The sequence below is a fragment of the Aspergillus sydowii genome (assembly GCF_001890705.1).
Source record: "Aspergillus sydowii CBS 593.65 unplaced genomic scaffold ASPSYscaffold_1, whole genome shotgun sequence".
Lineage (NCBI taxonomy): Eukaryota > Fungi > Ascomycota > Eurotiomycetes > Eurotiales > Aspergillaceae > Aspergillus > Aspergillus sydowii.
Window position 1 is genome coordinate 3,083,733 of NW_024467859.1, and position 19,928 is coordinate 3,103,660.

At 51.5% G+C, this 19,928-nt stretch overlaps 6 protein-coding genes across 6 annotated transcripts; 2 read left to right on the top strand and 4 right to left on the bottom strand.

The window, feature by feature from the left end:
* Positions 1–2,598: 2,598 nt before the first annotated feature.
* On the bottom strand, positions 2,599–3,860 carry ASPSYDRAFT_53934 (alpha/beta hydrolase; the record flags this gene model as incomplete). The annotated part of the gene is made up of 2 exons (XM_040848767.1): positions 2,599–3,607; positions 3,667–3,860. The coding sequence occupies 2 exons, from the start codon at positions 3,858–3,860 to the stop codon at positions 2,599–2,601; spliced, it is 1,203 nt and encodes a 400-aa protein (XP_040708236.1).
* A 507-nt stretch (positions 3,861–4,367) lies between these two features.
* Positions 4,368–5,851, top strand: ASPSYDRAFT_317328 (3-demethylubiquinone-9 3-methyltransferase). The gene is made up of 2 exons (XM_040844903.1): positions 4,368–4,523; positions 4,590–5,851. The coding sequence occupies exon 2, from the start codon at positions 4,702–4,704 to the stop codon at positions 5,743–5,745; it is 1,044 nt and encodes a 347-aa protein (XP_040708237.1). The 5' UTR covers positions 4,368–4,523; positions 4,590–4,701; the 3' UTR covers positions 5,746–5,851.
* Positions 5,852–5,957: 106 nt separating this feature from the next.
* ASPSYDRAFT_142805 (putative RING and UBP finger domain protein) lies at positions 5,958–8,176 on the bottom strand (the record flags this gene model as incomplete). Its single annotated transcript, XM_040841275.1, has 4 exons — positions 5,958–7,097; positions 7,137–7,184; positions 7,250–7,538; positions 7,575–8,176. The coding sequence occupies 4 exons, from the start codon at positions 8,174–8,176 to the stop codon at positions 5,958–5,960; spliced, it is 2,079 nt and encodes a 692-aa protein (XP_040708238.1).
* Positions 8,177–8,698: 522 nt separating this feature from the next.
* ASPSYDRAFT_53937 (ubiquitin family protein) lies at positions 8,699–9,756 on the bottom strand (the record flags this gene model as incomplete). Its single annotated transcript, XM_040848768.1, has 3 exons — positions 8,699–9,378; positions 9,451–9,666; positions 9,735–9,756. The coding sequence occupies 3 exons, from the start codon at positions 9,754–9,756 to the stop codon at positions 8,699–8,701; spliced, it is 918 nt and encodes a 305-aa protein (XP_040708239.1).
* A 2,024-nt stretch (positions 9,757–11,780) lies between these two features.
* On the bottom strand, positions 11,781–14,236 carry ASPSYDRAFT_53938 (Zn(II)2Cys6 transcription factor domain-containing protein; the record flags this gene model as incomplete). Its single annotated transcript, XM_040848769.1, has 4 exons — positions 11,781–11,881; positions 11,939–12,137; positions 12,207–13,058; positions 13,112–14,236. 4 exons carry the CDS (start codon positions 14,234–14,236, stop codon positions 11,781–11,783), a joined length of 2,277 nt encoding a protein of 758 aa, XP_040708240.1.
* Positions 14,237–17,104: 2,868 nt separating this feature from the next.
* On the top strand, positions 17,105–19,491 carry ASPSYDRAFT_317336 (CAAX farnesyltransferase subunit beta RAM1). The gene is made up of 7 exons (XM_040844904.1): positions 17,105–17,785; positions 17,929–18,084; positions 18,140–18,214; positions 18,275–18,402; positions 18,454–18,571; positions 18,623–18,901; positions 18,972–19,491. The coding sequence occupies exons 1-7, from the start codon at positions 17,274–17,276 to the stop codon at positions 19,246–19,248; spliced, it is 1,545 nt and encodes a 514-aa protein (XP_040708241.1). The 5' UTR covers positions 17,105–17,273; the 3' UTR covers positions 19,249–19,491.
* The last annotated feature ends 437 nt before the right edge of the window (positions 19,492–19,928 follow it).

Here is a 19,928-nt window from a genome sequence, read left to right on the forward strand (position 1 = left end):
ATTTCCTTCTAGAAAGTTTCGAACTGGGCACCGCGTGGCACGTTGGACCGCATGGGGAAGACCATCATCGTTGCGACCAACCTACGTCAGACCTTCAGGGGGTACGAACGAGAGTGGATTCTCTAGTCTGCGCACTTGCGCATTCCGGGCTCACGGAGGTTACTTGATCAGACAGGGGCCTCACCCCTGCCTCACGCGGACGTTAGTCCGCTACACTATTCCTCCTAGTGGAGGGGACGGAGAAGATGTGAAGGTTGTGACTCGCGAATCTGCGACGGGCGACGGCATTTCGCTTCGAAGAAAGGGGATTGAGCAAGGGGCCCCGTCCAGCCTGCTATTTTCGGTTCCCAACGTGGGAAAATGCCATCCACGCTAGGGTCACTAAGCGGACTCGTACAGCACGCTAGAGCGAGTCCACTTCCTTCGAAAGAGCTTCTAGAAAGAAAAGGGGACTCCATACACGACTCGCTTCTAGGCTGCTCTCTCGCCCAATGCCGCCCTAACGGCTGGGGCCCGGAGGAGCCCATCTGTTGAACGAGAATGGTCACGCTGGTGTGACAACACCGAGCACAAATACGTCCGTGGGATGCTGTCTAACCTTGGATTATTTCTGGCTGCAACTGCGGCAATTCTCAACTTCCTCCTGCTCCCCCTCCTTTTCTTGGTTATTCTCTTTTCCGTCCTCGCCAAAACCGACGCAGCCATTCAGTAACAGGATGGTTAGTTTTTTTGTCTGCAGAAGTCCGTGATGAGTTGATGAAGTGAATCGGTGGTTCAAAGGATCTGCCCCACGCATTGGGCATTTTCAGGTTTGATTTGTTTTTGCTCAGCCGCTCCAGCTAACTAACTAACGACGTAACTGACAAGGATCATTAATAATAATTTCAGGGCCCACTCCATCTCTGACATACTGAAATCGGAAAAAGAAACTCAGGGGGTCTCGATCGTGAAAGAGCTGGAGCCTGTTGATTGTTGAATGTTGACGACTTGACAGCATTAAATCAAGGCAGAGGATCGCACTGTGCAAAGCTGAAGGCGCCAGTTACACCGGGACCTTCCCCCAGGTTTGGACGAGTTTCTACCATGGAACTTTAGAAGCCTTTTTAGATCCCCATCTGGTATTGAGGTGTTCCACAACCCTGCGCACATCCTTCTCTCGGTTTGTTTGGTCTTGTTTACTCGCACTCCTAGTAGTGTTTAGTCCGTATACTTGCAATTGCAACTTGCAAGGCATTCCCAGCCACAGCAACGCTGATCACTCACCGCCGCTCCGGCCTGTTATTCGTAACCCTACCACGGCTCCACAAGACGATTCGTCCGTTCAAGTCTACAAATTGCTGCCAGGTTACTCCTTGCTACCCAGTACGTACCTGCAGTCCTACACCATATGTACCAACCGCGTAGCTTCACCTCCTGGTCAGTACGTGGTATGCAGGGAATCCTCCTTGAAACCATATCATACACGAATGATACGCCTTCTCTCACTACTTACAGGCTACAGCTCAGTTACTTGTCCATGGAAAGGGTTCCCCGTGAACACGGCGCGTACATACCACAAATCACAACCAGCCAACAAGACCCATAAAACAATGTACCTTCTTGGGCTTGTCATACCCACCCCCCATGCCGGGGAGCGTTGAGACAACTAGCCAACGATCTTCCAAACATAGTAACATTGCTTCCCTCACCCGTCCAGTGCAGTTCAGATTTACTCCAATATTTCACTCTGTTATATATGTTGCAGACGCGCCACGAGGAGAAACATGAGCAAACATCTTCCGTTGTACAGACCGACACGTAAATCACAGACTCACGGTCACCGTAGATCCTACGCCATGCGAATGATGATCATCAATGATATAGTCTAACTGTCTCAGTCTACCCCGTACTGTACTCCATAATCATCACAGGACTGACTCCTGAGGGCCCACTACGGTAGAACAAGAGGAAGCAGAAACCCGAAGCAGAAGCCTTCTAGAAGATGCGAAGAATAGGATCTGCCTCTGGAGGAAATGTCTCCGTACTATTAGTGCCCACTGTCTAGGGGCTGAAGTGGATCGAACTAGACCAGGCGTATTTCAGAATGGTCCGTGTCTGTATAATTCCGATGGTCTTCTGAGCTTCCACGGCCTTCTCCTGGATCCTTGGATCCTGGACATTCGGACCTTAGTACGTATCGCCGATACTCCGCAAGCGCTCCTTGACGTGCTGTTAGCCTGTTGTCTAGATTAACCCCCGGCAGAATGCGCCGTGAAGACATCAATTGACTGACATTGAATTGTTAATGGGCCTTTCGCGTCCCCCATTCTGGGTTTCGGACTGACGAATATTGAGCCAACCATACTTTAATTCCAATCAAGAAGAAGCTAACGGCGTTGGGGATGCCTTGCTCCTGACCTATCTGGGAGACAGATACACCGAATTCCTGGAAGGATCAGCCCGAGGCCATCGCATTTTCCTAGTTTAGGAAGCAGTACTGAATTATGCGATAGGAAGGTGCGATGCTGGTCTGCTTGCAATGGGAAGGGGCAATGAGCACCTCGCACTTGCCTTGCCTAGAACTATCACTGCGATTTAAACAAAGATAACCTGATTTCACTACCCTTGGCTTTCCAAACAACCACATATCAACTCTGCGATATGCCGATATCCAGCCATCAACTGCTCATCGTCATCCCCCAACGTTAGAGCCAGGAATTGCTTCTCCTGCTCGCGAGCCTCGACAGTCTGCCATACATGTACCCTCCCTTCTGCGAGCTCGTACCGCACCCCGGCCCCGTCGCGCCGCGAAGCCTTCACTAACTCTTCTATATCGAAGCGGAATAAGGGCTCCGCGGTACCCGCTGAGACCCACGTTTTCGCTGGTAAGATGTCTTTCCACGAACCGCGCTCTCGGACTGTGCGTGCGAAGTTCCCGTGTAGCTTTATATAGTCTGGTGATGCTCCGTGCAGGGCAAGGATGGCAAAGCGCCTAAGTACGTGCTTGAATGCGGCACTGCGGGGATCGAGTTCTTGATGATTTGCGTGCGCGTCGGGCCCGCAAGGGTCCAAGTTTACCCAGGGACTGATCAGGAATGCTGCATCAGGCTTCGGGAGAGCAGAAGACCTCAAGGGTCCAAGAGACTGCTGGTATATGGTCGTGAGAAGAGAGATTATTAGATGTCCACCAGCCGATTCGCCGATGAGGTATAGTTTGGACGGATTGATACGTAGTTCGCTTATGAGCCAAGTATATGCGGCCATTGCCTGGTCGAGTTGTGTCGGCAGCGGCGCGTTGGGCGCAAGCGTGTACTCGAGTGAAAATATAGCCACCGAATGATTGCGCTGCGACAGCGTCTCTGCAATGAGAAGTAATTCAGTTGCGTTTTCAAGCGGGTGACCCATGACATAGCCTCCACCGTGCAAATGGAAGAGTACGAGGTCTGCATCCTGGGGAGAAGATTCGATTGATATGTCACGGTAGATCCAGTATCCGGCAAAGCGAGGTTTTCGCACCCTCTCTAGGACTTGGAACGGCGTATGAGCGTAGCGTACGGACTGTCTGATAATGTCTCCAGTCTTTTTACTTACGCGCTGGATCACCGACACCGGAATACGAAGGCCGAGACTAGATGAATAGGTTAACCTTCCATAGAACCTCGCGAGTTCTGTTTTGCCAATACGCACCATAAGAGAAGGTTATGGCCGATTTGCTCCTTCACGGCACTCCACCGAAGCGCTGTGCTCCGGTTGCATAGCGATGCAAGTACCGACAAGGGCGCATATACCACCAATGTGACCAAAGTGCAGCAGATGTCCCAAGCGGACACTCTGAATGGCGGATTGGGGTCGCGGCCGTAGGTTTGGGTTTCATTTAGCATGGCCAAGCACTTTGCCAGCGAGACAAAACTGTAGACGCTTGGCTAATACCAAGAGAAGATACGAATACAACGAACGAAGTTCTCGTAGTGAGTCGGCACTTCGGGATCGCTGTCGATCGCCCAGGGAGCCCGTACCAAATTTCGGCAAACAAGCCTATAATCCCGTGCGCCTCTGCTCGTCCAAGAAACAACAAGGTACGGTGGACGGTGTACAGCCACGAGCCAAGGTTCCAGGCGATCGAAGGAAAGTGAGGTCCGAGCATTCTACCTCATTTATCAAGTATCAGGTTTGGGGATGAAACGCATTGTCCTGTAGTTAATTTGAGGGAGGAACAAGCTTCTGATACAATGCCGTTGTTTCATCTCGGTACCTCTGCGTCCGTGAATCCCTGCCGATCCGCCATCCGGGTAATTTCCTTAGTTGATGCAAGTTTCGGCCATCTGATGCACATAGCATCAGGGTCAAGGGAGATGATGTAAAGTGTTGCTAAAGAAAGGTGCATGTGAGGGTAGAGAGTTGACCGAGGGCTGGCTGCTGTCTCCAAAGTCTTGGCGTGTTTGTTCCAGATCGTCCCGTTTTCTCCATCGCGGTTCAATCAGTTCAAGCAACAGTCAAGCCGCTGAAGAATTGACTCGCCCACGGAAACCACTGGATTTACCATGGTGAGTACTCTATGGCTCAGTACTCAAAGAAAGGGAATTGATCAGGAACATTCTAACCAGTTTCAGATAACGCCATTGCAATAATATCCCATCCTTCCATCCCACCGCAGCATCAACCCGTCCACCCACATCCAAATAATCTAGAGCTGGAGCTCTCCAAGCTCCCAGCGAAATCACAATGGCAATGGCACCGGCAAGGCCAGCGCTACGTACCGTCTCTCGTCTCGTCCGGCCACTCCCCCGCCGCTCTCACTCAACAACAACGTCGTCCGTCTCTGCCTCTGAAGTCTCTCATTTCTCCTCTCTCGCCAGCTCTTGGTGGGATCCCATGGGCCCCTCACGAGTCCTCCACCTCATGAACCCTCTTCGGCACGACTTCATCGCCTCCTGCCTCTTTGATTCCTCCCCAGACTTCCCTGCGAATCAACCTGGCACAACCCCGAACACCCTTCATTACCTCGACGTCGGCTGCGGTGGTGGCATCTTCGCTGAATCCCTCGCGCGTACCATCCCACACCCTCAATCAGCCGGCTCCGAAACACCAACCGTCACTCGCGCCGCCTCAATAACAGCCATTGACCCCACGACGGACCTAATCCAGATTGCGCGCGACCATGCCCGCAAAGACCCAAAGGTGTCAGCGCACCTGAACGACGGCCGCTTTCGGTATGTGAACTGTACGCTGGAGGACGTAATCGCCTCGCGGAATGCAGATAAATCGTCGGATCCTTCAGCAGTCACTGGCACGACCGAAGAGGGCGTGGGACGGAAAGATGGCTACGACATGATAACCCTCTTTGAAGTCATTGAGCACATCGACACAAACGCCTCGATCTCCCCGCTCACCTTCCTGACGGACTGCTTGCGCCTCCTTAAACCTGGCGGATGGCTCGTTGGGTCAACAATCGCACGGACTTTGCCGTCGTTCCTGATTAACCAAGTTATTGCCGAGGCGCCATGGCCGATTGGGGTTGTCCCGCGGGGAACACATGAGTGGAAAAAGTTCGTCAACCCCGACGAACTGGAGAGCTGGGCGAGCGAGGGTCTAATGCGGAGTGCGGACTTAGAGCGAGGCTCAGTCATGAGGAGTGGAAGTGAGGCACTCGACGGGATGAGGTGGAAGTGTGCTGGTGTGATGTATTTTCCTGGACTCGGGTGGAAGTTCGTGCCTGGGTCTGAGAGCTGGGGGAATTATTTCTGGGCTGTGAGGAAGGGATTGTAGACTTTCTGGTGGGGGCCCTGCGCTTGTTTATTCTACTTGTATTATATATATTGTACGAGATACTAGAGCTACTGTATAATAGGAACTTATGGAACTGGCACTAGTGGGTATCCATTTCATTGCTCTCCTAGAAGATCTTTATTTTCTGATCGTCCGTTAAACATAGCGCTCAAAAGCTTGACTGGTGCGAGTATTCCAGTAAATCAAGTTAATCACTTCTTCTTCCCTTTCCCCTTCTTCTTCGAACCACTCGGCGGATCAGGAACACTGACAGTTCCCTGCACGATCTCCTCACCCTGGTCCTTCAGCTTCTCCGACCCACTAATAAAGAATGTCAAGTCCCGGTTCTGCTCAGCGAGATCAACGTTGCTCGCCTTGAGCGTCTCAACCTCCGTTGAGAGATGTTCAATCCGTTCCATGAGGCTCTCATTCATGGTCTTCTCCTCACGCCACTCGCGCTCCATCTTCCGCGCCATGGTCTCGAATTTCTCCGCGCGTTTCTCAGCCCGCGCTTTGTCGCGCTCTAGACTAGGTATAATTTCGCTGTTAAATTTATCGTGTTCGACCTGCAGACTGCGGAGGGTTGCCGTGGCGGTGTCTGCCGTTTCTTGGGCTAACGATGCAGCTACACTGGCTTGCGATGCTTTGTCGACTGCGCGTTCGAGGATTCCTTCAAAGTAGGCGCGTTGGCTTTCGAGTTGGCTGGTGAGGAGATGGGTGTATTCAACGCTCATGTTTTCTAGTTTCTCGCGGGGGACTGCGTCGGCCCAATCTGGAGGATCGAGGGCACTGTTATCTGCCGCGGGAAGCTCGACGAGCTTGCCGTCCGTCTTGCTCTGGATGATGCGGTGCACGTATGCATCCCCGACGTAATCCCAGACCCGCTGCGTAGAGAGATCCATGGCGAAGGTGTGCGAGGTTTGGGTGTAATGCGCGAAGGCATGGGCGCTATCGTATCGTCCACATCCTACATTGCCGCAGATGAGGCAGACCCAGAGGTTGACATCCGAGTGGCATACGCTGCATTCGGCGTTTTCGTCATCAAATGGAAGGCCTTGGCTTGTCTTGCGGAATTCGTCTTGCGTGTAGCGACATACGGGACACCCACTACCCTTCCACTTCTGGAGGCACGTACAATGGAAGACGTGTTGGCAAATGATAGTGAGCAAGCCGGTGGTCTCGTCCATCCGTTCCAGGCAAACGGGGCACGTAGGTAGCTCAATCAGCGACGGTGTTGGTGGGGCCAGGGGCTTTGTTGAAAGCGTTGCAGAACCTATACTCCCGGGTTGAGATTGCGATGATGCACTGGTTCGTTGACCGGATGTTGTGGAGTGTGACGGTAGCGCAGCTTGCTGTTTCGGCGACATTCCACTCTCAATGATCGGATCGACACCCTGAATCTCAACCGTCTTCACAAAGACGACATGGCACGTTTCGGGCTAGATAAAACCGAAACTGTCAGTATCATGACCTCTACCGCAGTAAGCGCAATAAGTAAACGCACCTCCATGCTGTTGAAAACCTTCCCATTCCACACTCTCTGCCATTCCCTGGCCTTCTTCCCATTCCTAAACTTCATCAAAACCATATATCGATTCGCCCTCGCCGTCCGTATCATCCGGAAATGACTAACATCATCCATCGTCGCCTCACCCACAAAACCCAACAAATCAGATGCAGACATGTAAGACGGTACAGCAAGCACACAGAGTGTTGTGCACTCCTCATCGGGCTGTGAGGTTGCCCCGCCAGCACCGCGCGGTCGCAACTTACTGCTGCTGCTGCTGCTGCTGCTATCCTCTCCTCCAAGACCATATTCAGCAACCGACTGCCTCGCAGCCGCAGCAGAAGAGCCCTTCAGTTCAGCCGGATAATCGTCCGCGCCTAAAAACGGCGTCTCCTGGGCGTCGCGGTATAGATGTACAATCCCCCAAACACTGTCCGATGTTTTCTGGTCGAGCGGTGTGTACTGGCCCTTCGTGCGGAGACCACCAAGTATATCTGTTCCGATGCCCGTCGTGACCGGGTTCTCCCTTGTTGAAGGTACCATGTCGATGCACTCGATAGATACTTTGTCTAGCCGGAGGTCGTTCTTCAGATCAGACGCGCTTGAGGATAGTTTGGTATAGGGCAGCGATGCGGACAACGAAGAGGGCGTGTATGAGGGATTTGTGTTTGATGCGGGGTAGTTATGGAGTTCGATAGGGGCGTCGGAGGCGTCAGGAGAGACCCGTCGGTGTTTTCTGTGCGCCTGGTTGCGAAGGTTTCGGTTTGTTGAGCTTAAGGATCGCTTCTGGAAGGGGAGGAGAGCTTCGCATGCGGACTCAAAAGATAGTGAGGTAGTCAAGGACGGATCTCTGCTAAGGCTGTTCAAGTCGGACTGAGGTCGTGAGAAGAGTTCAATCGCGAGATAATAGAAATAGGAGGGCATCCCGGCGGGTTGCTCATGTTGCTAGAGTTTGTGATTTTCGTTCATCTTCCAATTTATTCAAAGATGGACGAAGGTGCATCTCTGGCTTAGGATTCCCCACGCTGCCCGCCGCGGCGATCACGTGATATCGTGGCAAAAGAGCTCAATTATTACCATGCCCTGATTATCCTGCTATGTGCTTAAAATCTACAGGCCCAGAGTATTTGGGCGGTTAGTTTCATCAATTAGTTAAGTTTACCTTTGCGCTTGACATGTTGACCACGAAAACGGTAGGTGTGGCTACGTTCCTGCAGAGTAAATATATATTTGTTACGCAAGGCAATTATGTAGGTCTCAGAAACAGGTTATGTGTTCCATTCAGTAGATAAAGGATAGAAAGTTTCGTTACACCGTCAAGGTGACATGGAGGTAACAAAGGTATAAGAAAGTATGCCCAGATTAACCGTGAAAGAATAAAAAACCCATCCAACGCCGCGCAGGTCAGCTAACCCGTAGATGAGCCGTAAGATTCAAAGAAAGTCATTAATTGCCACCGCGGAGACGGAGAACCAAGTGGAGCGTGCTCTCCTTCTGGATGTTGTAGTCAGAGAGCGTACGCCCATCCTCCAGCTGTTTACCAGCGAAGATGAGACGCTGCTGGTCAGGTGGGATACCCTCCTTGTCTTGAATCTTCGTCTTGACGTTGTCGATTGTGTCGGAGCTCTCAACTTCCAATGTGATCGTCTTCCCAGTGAGCGTCTTAACGAAGATCTGCATACCACCACGGAGGCGGAGGACGAGGTGAAGAGTGGATTCCTTTTGGATGTTGTAATCAGACAGTGTACGGCCATCTTCGAGTTGCTTTCCGGCGAAAATGAGACGTTGCTGATCCGGAGGAATACCCTCCTTGTCCTGAATCTTCGTCTTCACATTATCGATCGTATCAGAGGATTCTACCTCCAGCGTAATGGTCTTTCCAGTGAGAGTCTTGACGAAAATCTGCATACCACCACGAAGGCGGAGCACCAAGTGAAGGGTAGATTCCTTCTGAATGTTGTAGTCGGACAAAGTGCGGCCATCCTCGAGCTGCTTACCAGCGAAGATCAAGCGCTGCTGGTCAGGGGGAATGCCCTCCTTATCCTGGATCTTGGTCTTCACATTGTCGATAGTGTCGCTAGACTCCACCTCGAGGGTGATAGTCTTACCAGTGAGGGTCTTCACAACTGTTTCGAGTCATTAGTATGCCGCTCTTTTCGGAAAGTTGCCACTCGGTGGCAAATACCGTGAGTACTTACAGATTTGCATTCCACCACGCAGACGGAGAACAAGGTGAAGGGTCGACTCCTTCTGAATGTTGTAGTCGGAGAGGGTGCGGCCGTCTTCAAGCTGCTTTCCCGCAAAAATCAGGCGCTGCTGGTCGGGAGGAATGCCCTCCTTGTCTTGGATCTTGGTCTTGACGTTGTCAATGGTGTCGCTGGACTCGACCTCAAGAGTGATGGTCTTGCCCGTAACTGCAGAGAAATGGAGCGTTAGAGGTTGCGCTCAGCGTTATTTCGGTGGCGAGGGACAGAATACTTACGTGTCTTCACGAAGATCTGCATGGTGACGACGTTGGCAATATGAGACTGTGGAAAGACTGCGTTGAAGCTATGACGCGGATGGAGAGAGAAGAATAAGGGTGAAGAAGTGGTATATAAAATGCTCTTCTTGTCAGAAAGAGGAGTGTAGGTGGAAGGAAGCGGTGACGCCAGGAAGAGGAAGGAGGAAAGCCTTAAGTACTTCCGGGGGAGGAGATGAGGGGAGGCGAAGCAACTTAGTCAGTCGGTCAGCGCCTCGCCGATAACGTGATGTCAAGCCACCGGATTGGCAGGGCCATTCATTAATAAGACTCATAAAGGCCGCTCACAGGCTCCTTTGCGGCAGGCACCCGGCTGTTCTTTGCGGTCTTTGGTTCTGGCGCCTACCACAGCATTCCGTTGCCTTCTGCCATTCGCCCGCTCCTCTTGACATCCGCCGATCTAGACGGCACCTGTGAACGATTACAATACTCGCCGAGGGCTTCATGAAGTTGCTTTCATTCTCTCAATAGCACTATTACTTTGTACAGCTTCTTTGAGAACAATGTCGCCTTATCGGAATATACGAGGTTCGCACGATTCCAGCCACCGATGACTCAATACCTCACGACACTGCCACTAGCCGGGATTGTTCCGGGCCTTACCAGCCCTCTCGCCTCTGTAAGCCAAATCCCGGCATGATCCGTAGATCGAACATGGCCCTTGGGAGGAAATCTCTGACCTCACCCGAGTTCCTTCTCCCATATGTTCGTATCCAGTATCAACCTGAAGAGCGGCCCGTATCTACACGCCCGCCACGCCACGCCACGCCACGACGCCACCAGTCACCGAAGGCTGGGCCATTCTGTTCTAACTATAGTAAAAAAAGGAATTTTGTAACAAGTCTCAGAAAACACGGCGGACCATTTGGGCCGATATCTGCGACAAGAGTGGTTTCCCGAGTGGTCATTGTCGGGTTGCCCCCAGCCTGACGACGGCAATCAGGAGAAATGACGTGTGTTGGGGGACTCCTTATCGGCCGGAGTGGGCACCTTGGAGACTTAGTGAGGGCGCTTACGGGACTAGCGCCCATTCTGGGGATCAGGTGATCGGCGCATGCGGTTCCCCCGCTTTTCGCAATTCGCAAGCTCCCTCGGGCTGGCTGAAGCCCTTGCGTGAGGTTGGTGCGCTTGCGTGCAAGAATGCAGGGAGGGATCTATTTCAAAGTTCTGTCAAACTCAAGAACAGAAGAATGACGCACATTCGGAAGAGCTGTACACGTGGTTATCGAGTGGAGATTGACGGCAAGTGAAACACGACCTGGCCGCTGCAAGGGAGGGCCCCGAAATCAAGTTTGCCCAGACGAGCAGCTGGCATAGCTGGGTTGCTGAGTTGGCTAGCTTATACTGGATCCGTCGAGTTACATGAGGGAGACACGGCTGAAGTTAAACGGGATATCATCATTGAGTTTCTGCAAGAAATATACTAATCTTGAGACTGTAAAAGACCCAGCGAGAGCGCTTCTCTTGGTACTGTCAAACATTCCTTGGCTCTTTTCTCGAAGTTGCCTCCGATCAGAACCACCAACATCCAATACTTAACACAAAAGTCAGAAAGCAAGAGATTAAATACAGAAATTCAAACATCCAGCATCATGAAGCGAGAACTAGCCTCCAGCACGATTCGACAACTCAGTTGTCGCCATGATTCGCTGTGGAACAGTTTCGTGACCGTACATATCGTGACATCGTGATCCTCATCATCGCTGTGGTAAGTACTGTGCGAGAAGAAACATCACTAAGGAGGACAAAAAGAGCGTATTTTCAAATAAAATCAAACGTGTGCTTCAGGCTGAACTTGCAAGACAGGAAGGGGAAATACCAGTTCCCAAAACAACAAAAAGGAAATAAGAGATTGGGTGACCGAGACAATCAAATGTAAATAGACAGAGCAAGAGTTGCTAATAACTTCACTGCAAGTCTCATAATCATAAACGCTGGCATATCTCATTGAACTTTTCGTATCGTTTCAAGTGCCGAGCCGTAACCTATGTGCTTCAATTCTTCGTTCTAATTCGCGCGAATCACAAGTCTGGAAACGAATTTGTTGGATAGGCAGTCAAAGTCATTCCGGTTGAATTTGGAGCCTGAGCGACCACGGAGGTAGCTCTCTGCGGAGTATTAGCACGGAAAACCCAGCAGCTAGAATAGCATGATTGGATGCTTACCGAATTTCTCAACATGTTGGCGAACCTCGGTCATAGTGTTGCAGACGTCGGGGTTTGAGTGAAGCAAGTGATGGTGCTTCGAGGTTTCCCAATCGGAAAACGAGGGCAACTTCTGAGAGATCGCCTGGAACAATCCAACAATGACGCCGACAGGAGTCGTTTCCATGTCGGTACAGAATTTATCAACCGCAGCAGCGTCCTAGTCAGTAGTATTAGTAAGGCCAGGACAAACTTTTTGGCGGGGGGGGGAATAACAGGCGAGACTCACAGGAGTGCGGTAATGGCAGTCGAATTGCATTTCCTCCCAGACAGCCAGAAGAATCGAAGCTAACATGAAAATCGTGGGCCAGTTTTTCAGCTTGTCCCCACTGTAGACGCTGGAGTAGAGGCTGGACAGTTCCTCCAGAACATCCTTCTGCAACTCACGCCACATGCTCGCCATGGCACACTTAATTTGGAAGTTGATCATGACGGGTGCCATTGTCTTGCCCTTGAACTTCGAGTTGTGGTCTTCGATCTTGCCCAAGAAACCCTCTTCTTCACCCAAACCCTCCACCATGGTGACGTGAAGAGTCAGGTTGTAAGCAAGGATAAGTTTCAGAGCTTTGCGAATGACGGGCATCTTTGTACGGAAATAGTATCGGAACGCGGTCTTGAGCATTTGAGTCAAGAAGGGAGTGCCCTCGAAGTAATCATCCACGAATTTCTCGAAAGTGCCATTGCCGTCAATGTGACGATCTAGGTAGTCGGACAACATCGCGTGCGAAACACCTTCCATGCCGGCAGACAATTTAGCTGTTTCAACTTCATGTTGGCTGGGTTCACGGTGCATGGATTCCACCCAGTCGATACTGAAACACTGTTCGTTATGCACGTATACTTCGCGGGCATTGATGGGGAGAACCTGGCCATAGCCGTGGGTGATAAAAAGGGTCCTCTCTTGTTCCGAGAAGCCCTTGATGTTGCCGACCGAGAAGCCAAGGGTGATGTGCCGTTCATAGTCTGCCTTCCAGTCTTTCATGAAGTAACCAATCTCCTTGATGTCAATACGAGTGCAAGGAACCTGCCATAATCTGGCATGCGACGGTTGACAGCCCGCACATGGTTCGCCCTTGTCGCACTATAAATGCTATTAGTTGATAGATCCGAGTGTTGGGTTCCAAGGAGACCTACAGTCTTCTTCAAGAACTTGCAGCGGAGACAAGCTCTCAGCTTCCGAATCTCACTGGCTTGCTTTCGCTGGTCGGGCCGAAGGGGACCCTTGCGCTTGCCCACCTTCTTCTCCGTAGAATCAGACTTGCTGTGTGACTGCTTGCGGACCTTGGTCTCGGCTGTTTTCGCCGCGATTGGGCTCTTACGAGATGGTTTTCTGCTAGGAGGCGAGGAAGAGTTCGAAGCGGAAGAGCGGCTTGGAGAAGGATCCTTCTTGCCGGGTACTTGGATCGGTCTGACAATGGCGGCGGGGCTAATTGCAGTAGGTGATTGCGAACCATGTGATGTGTGGTCGTAAGAAATGCGTCGGTTCACAGGGCTGTTGAAAGCAGACTCGAAGTTGGTTTCAGAGCAGGGCGAATTGACGGGATTCGAGACGTCCACAAAGCTACCGTAAGAGGTCGAATACGATGATTCAGATAGACTCCTGTCATGCAGTGTTTGTGTTGGGTTGATGAAGACCTGGTCTGGGAAAGAGAACTCATGCGAATGACGTGGCTCAATCATACTCCAACCATTGTCACTGCTCGAGCTGGTCAACGACCGAACTTCGAGATACGTATCCGTTGGTGAGCTGCTTTCGATCATATTCTGTTGTGGTGCGGTGGTATATGAAGACATGTCGGGAAGGCCGTGGGGTTGGAATCCGAGAAGGTCCTGCTGAAGATCCTGGTACGGATATGAGACCATGTCGACTGGTGCGGCGAGCGGTAGATAAGGACCATCGAGCAGGCTTGTGCTCATCTGACCGTGAGGCCCCGACATCAGATCAACGGGCGATGAGTGGATAGTCATGCCATAGCTTGCGGTTGTGAACTGGGGCGCGGCGGCTGCCTCATCCTGAGGATACTGAAGGTGGGGTTGTAAATGCTGAAATTGCCAGTCAACGATGAGGTTCGGATCCTGGGCCACCGGCTGTTCAAAAGAGTGACCGCTGGTTTGTAAGGGTGAGATGTCTCGCGAGGCATCTGTTCGCTGGGAGGCCTGGTGGTCCACCGCCACCGGCCATGACTGAGGCTGAATGTAGTTTCTCGAGTCGTAATCAAGTCCGATGAAACCGTCGCCGGTCAACTCGACATTGGACATTGTCACAGTGTGCTATCCCCAAGGACGGAGGACAAGAAGGTGGAAATAAAGGCGGAGGGTGACAGAATGGCGATAGGCAAAAGCGATGTCGTACAGGAGAGAAGAGGGAGCTGGAGTGAATTATGACTACGAAGCCTCAGGGAAAAGGCTCTCTCGGAGGAGCAGAAAGCCCAGAATCCGGGGGTGCGAAAGAGAAGAAGAGGGCACAGCGATAGGATGAGCCCATGGCGGGCAGAGAGCGGTGGGGAGCAAAGCAGCGGTGTAGCGGGAGGTGCGTGAGCCGGAGATACGCTAGGGGATCCTGGGAAGGAGTTATCGCTGGCCAGATGGATCAGAGTGGGGGCCCTGCTTGGCCTTCGAGTAAGACCGTGTTGCTGACTCTGGCGAAATGTTAATGCCACGCGATGGCGCTCGTCGTGGCGCTTTCGTTGGCCCAAATTCACCTTTGGCTGGCGGACAAGCACGAAACCTGCCTGTTGGAGGCTAGTGCTGCTCGCTACGTATAGATTACAGATGGCTGTGACTAGGGTTGAGGCGATGATGGACCACTAGGGCGTCAAGCTCCCAGTCCCATGATTTCCCATCACGATCTCGAAGAAGAATGGACTTTCGGAGGGCCGCCGGGAAACTCTGACGAGACGATTGACGACAAAATTGGTTCATGGTGGACTGCGAGCTGCCCACAGGGTACACTACGGCGACGGCGTTCGGCTTCAGTTGAAGGTGCTGAGTGCCGACAGGGCTGCGGCAATCACTCCCCAAGATTCCTCCGGTGTCTCATCTCTGCACCGTGAAAATGCTCGGATGGCACCGTCAACACTCAACATCCTCCCCAGGCTTCGATATTCTCGACTCGAGCAGGACAGCGGCTGGCGGTTGGTTCCATGGCGCTGAGCGGGCTTGCCGGGCGAGGAGACATGGAACGAAAGCCTCGGGAGAGGAAGATCAGTGGAAATCATCGCCTCAGATCTGTTGAGACCAGAGCGCTCATCATTGGAGCAGGCCCGCCGATCCGAGGTCGTGGCAATAACAGGTGGCAGCGACAAAGCCTGGCCCGGACGACCCCGCCGCTGCCTCTCAAGCACAAGGTTGTTGGCAGCACGGCCCTTGTCAATTTGCTGTGAGTGTGACAGGGCTCATCGGAGTAAATCTGGCTGTCCGCGGAATCGCTATCAATAGCCCTGAGGGACGATATTCGAGGCAGCTGCCGCCCGCGTTTCCTCTATTTTTGTCTACTTTTACGATACAGCCGAGCAGAGTGGGAATGAGTTTGCGTGCACTCTACGGCGGAGAAGCACAAGGTTGAGGTCATGTATGTCGACTCGAGTAAGATACGCGTCAGTTAACGTTTACCAAGTCAGACACTGCCGATAATCACCAAATCCTCAATCAGCAGTCAATCATCACAGCACACATGCAGCCCCATTGCCAACAAGGTGGGCGATGTTGCACTAGCTCCAAACTGCACTCGCGCGCTACTGTACGGCATCATCCGTCCGAAGCTCAGGCTCTTTTGGGCCTATTGTCGCGATGGACGGGCAGATGATCGTGGCGAGGTAAGCGACGGCTGATGAGGAGATAAAATATGCTCGTCTCACTGTCACGCAAGAATGAGATCCTTCCGCAGTTTGTGACTGCTACATGTAACTAAGACGCACTCGAATATTGAGAGAGATTTCCTTCCCCCCATTTTGCGATGGTCAACAAGCGCCGTCCTTTGTTGTGCGGCTTTGATATTCCTTAGCGCCGTATTGGTGTGTAAGGGTGAAGTGGCAAAGGTCATATCCTCCTCATTAGGGTTCAGGCGCAATCGGGGATCGATTGATAGGTCATATCTTTGCTTCTCAACCAACATGCAAGGTGTAAAGTATACCAGCAAGCTCCTCCGGAGATTGACGCATCCCCTCGGAGCATCTCAAAGGGGTAAAAAGCCCAGTGCAGTTGGAAGCAAGATATAAGCCGAAAGGAGAGTTTTCTGCAGCCGTCGAAACCTGGAAGATCCCCACCTTGGTGATGCTGGACAAATGGAATTTTCTGACTGTGATCCTTGTCGATTCAATGGATTCTGACTCGCAGACAGTCCCTTTGCAGCTGCAAGCCATCGCACAACCTGTCCAACGCGTTTTATCTCTTTGTCGTCCGCGAGCTCAGATTCAAGCAGAAGCACTGAGAATCGCGATCAGACAACGGGCGGCTGCAACATCAAGACAGAAGCGCTGTATCATTGACGGCTGAAGGTCGCAGTTTTCGGGACAGTAATAAGCGTACGACTAATAACTTTAAAATTTGAATGAGTTATGCAAGCCATTCCAGCTGTCACGTTAGTTGTCTGTTAGCAGCAAATAGATTACCGGTTAAACTCGCACTGGCCTTGAGCAGCGAGATTATCGAACTCTCGATGATAGAGATGACGAGGAGAGATTCTTGTCGTAAACTCATAATACAAAGGGGCAAAGTTTGACGGGTAGTATGCTCCATCGAAGTCAGATCCCGGTGCTGGCATCTCATGTGCCTGTGACAAGGCATGGAGGGCTGTGCGATTGTCATTGTTATGAACGGGGCTGGGAGATGGAACGTCAGCTGTATCCAATTCCAGGAAGGGAAATGCTGATCTTTGCTGCATTTGTTCGGCAGAACTGGGCATCACGGGACCTGTCATCATTGTGGCGGAACGTGAGAAAGAGCAAAGGCCAAGCATCGTCTTGCGAGACTCGAAGACTCAGTTACCAGATATTTAGATAACTAGTCGATGGGAGCTCCATATTTCAGAGTAGACTTGACGATTCCCTGGTTTCCAATATGTGAGGAGCCTGGAACTGCGGGACAAGATGGTCTTGCGCACTTGGCTGGTTCGCCTGGCTGAGGGGCAGTTGACGATTTGGTCAGCGGAAAGAACAATGCTCTCCACGTCCATTGAAGCAACAGAACAGACAATACCCTCAGCCATCTACAATAATACCACTAATGATTGCCCTGGGTGGCGGCTTAATGAGGAATTAAACCAGCGCTTGAATATATTTCTTCACTTCATAGGTCCATGCCTGTCGTTGCTGCTACGGGGAAAAAACGTCGAAAGGTTCGATTCCCAGCAACCAGCCACCCGGCTCAAATAGAGAAGCCGCCATCGAAAAGAACACAAACCAATCTGCCGACGAGTAGGAGCTCCCCCCTAGTTACCACTCCCAAGTACTTTCCATCGCCAAAACAGAGAGGCAGAATGGCGGAACCACATCCCGCTATCCCAGCTCTTTTCTCAGAACCGCCTGTGGTCCGTGACAAGCTCATCACCGAAACAACTGAGCAACAGGACGAGACTGTCAAAAAATGCCTGGAATTCTTAGCGGGCTCCCACAGCAGCCAAAAGGGCCCATTGAATCGCCATGGCGTATCTTCGCTCTTGCGGGATGACCACATTGGCTACCTGTATGATTCTTTAGAGGATTATCCTCCTGGATTCGTTGCAATGGATGCCAGCCGGCCTTGGATGATCTATTGGGCGCTCGCAGGCCTGAGCCTTCTAGGAGAAGACGTCACTAAATACCGTGAACGGTAAGCAACTGCTCGGTTTGAATTCCAATGTTGCGCTTGCTTGCAGGTATCACCTTGCCTATATGGCGGCGGGCTGGGCTCAAACCTTCCAACACCCGCTCCTTGATTCAAGTTTGTTTCTAAACGATCTTCCCTCTTCTCAGTGCAATCTCTACTATTACTCCCATGCAAGCTCCCACAGGCGGGTTCGGAGGGGGCCATGGTCAAATATCACACTGCGCATCAAGTTATGCTGCAGTATTGTCTTTAGCTATGGTTGGTGGTGAAGAAGCGTTAAATCTCATTGATCGCCAAGCAATGTGAGATATAACACCGGCCCTGAGAGGCGATCAAAGCGTTCTAACGGCAACATAGGTGGGAATGGCTCGGAAACCTGAAGCAGCCAGATGGAGGCATCACAGTATTCGAAGGTGGGGAAGAAGACGTGCGGTAATATTGCCTCTTCCATCTTCTTGTGCGCCGAGCTCATTTGGCTAAATGCATGATTAGAGGCGCCTACTGCGCGATGGTGATTATCTCGCTCCTGAACTTGCCACTCACTTTGCCCCGTGAGGCCAAAGCCCGAGAGTATGGCTTGCAGACATTCACAGATGGCCTCTCAGAATACCTCTCTCGATGTAGGTCTGGTCCACCCCTTGATCGGCGATTACAACTAATAAATGTCTCAGGCCAGACCTTCGAGGGTGGAATCTCCGGAAGCCCAGGCTCGGAAGCGCATGGCGCCTACGCATTTTGTGCATTGGCGTGTCTATGTATCCTTGGCCCACCCGAAGAGACTATACCCCAGTAAGATAGCTCGCCCTTCAAGGGGTACCAGCGTGCTGACTGATGAAATAGATGTATGGATGTGCCGTCACTCCTATCATGGCTTTCTGCTAGGCAGTATGCACCTGAAGGAGGGTTCGCCGGCAGGACCAATAAGCTGGTCGATGGATGCTATAGTCACTGGATTGGGAGCTGCTGGCCACTCATTCAAACTGCATTAGATGGACCCCAAAATGCTCGAGGTCGCCCGCGATCTGCTGTTGGTAATCTTTATAGCCGAGAAGGACTGACGAGATATATCCTTGGCTGTTGTCAGTCGAAGAATGGCGGACTTCGCGACAAACCCGGAAAGTATGTTGGAACTTTGGCATGATTATGGCACCGTTACTATGATGGGGATGCTAACTTGTCAAACCTGAAGACACCCGGATTCATATCATACATGCTACACTTTGACCGGCCTCAGCTCCGTTCAACATTACCACTATCATACTGACTCAAGCGCCATCTCTGACGAGCAGTTCTCGTCAGCATTTTCATGGAGATATCGCCCTGCTCGAGACTCAAGTGACGGAGTGTCCGATGTCAGCGTATTCGATGAAAAGGACCGCTTGACAGCGTTCCACCCCTTATACGTCATTCCTCACAATGCTGCAGAAAATATGCGTCTCTGGTATGGACAGAAACCTCTGAGTTGAAACTTGGGGAGTAAGAGACACTCGAACACGATGACGTATCAGGCACATGAAGGGTCGGACTACAAAACTGTCCATTAGTTGGATGAGATGTAAATTCCGGTCTAAAATTTTTTTGATACACTCTGTACAATAGCTCGCAGAAGTAAGCATCAACAGCCCTCGTGTCTTTTTGTCATGCAGGCAACACTACTAGTATCATTCGAGTATGACAACAGCCACGCGAAATGAGGTAACAGACCTGGGTGGTAAAGCAAGGGACGGAACAAGGGAGAGATGTTCTATGTATATCTATCTAAACTGCCTGTGGTATAATATAAACCTCAAGGACGGGCTATGTGTCTGCTGGCCATCTGGTGCGGCGGCAGTCTGGTCCCTGACCGGACCACTCAGTTATTAGCCACCAACCAAAGTGTCATGGTTTCTTTGCTTTTTCCACCCATCATCCCTTTCTTCATTTCCCAACATGAGTTCAGACTCCTTTTCACATGTGTCCAACACCAACACCAACACAGCTTTCCGTCATCACGGATTGGATCCTGAAGCATAATAAGCTCGTCTTCGCTGTAACGGGTAAGCGCAGGCCCAAAGCACATGGGATCCGGAGGAAAGGCTCCAAAGAAAGAGGGAGGATTGGGGGAATTCAATCGGAGGAGGCGCTGGATTCACGTCATCATCGCAAT

Excerpts from the sequence above, each read along its gene's own strand:
- ASPSYDRAFT_317328 (XM_040844903.1), top strand. The coding sequence starts at position 4,702 with ATGGCAATGGCACCGGCAAGGCCAGCGCTACGTACCGTCTCTCGTCTC.
- ASPSYDRAFT_317336 (XM_040844904.1), top strand. The coding sequence starts at position 17,274 with ATGCCTGTCGTTGCTGCTACGGGGAAAAAACGTCGAAAGGTTCGATTC. Across the intron at positions 17,786-17,928 it reads GTCACTAAATACCGTGAACG|TGCAATCTCTACTATTACTC; the intron begins GTAAGCAACTGC and ends CCCTCTTCTCAG. Across the intron at positions 18,215-18,274 it reads GGTGGGGAAGAAGACGTGCG|AGGCGCCTACTGCGCGATGG; the intron begins GTAATATTGCCT and ends ATGCATGATTAG.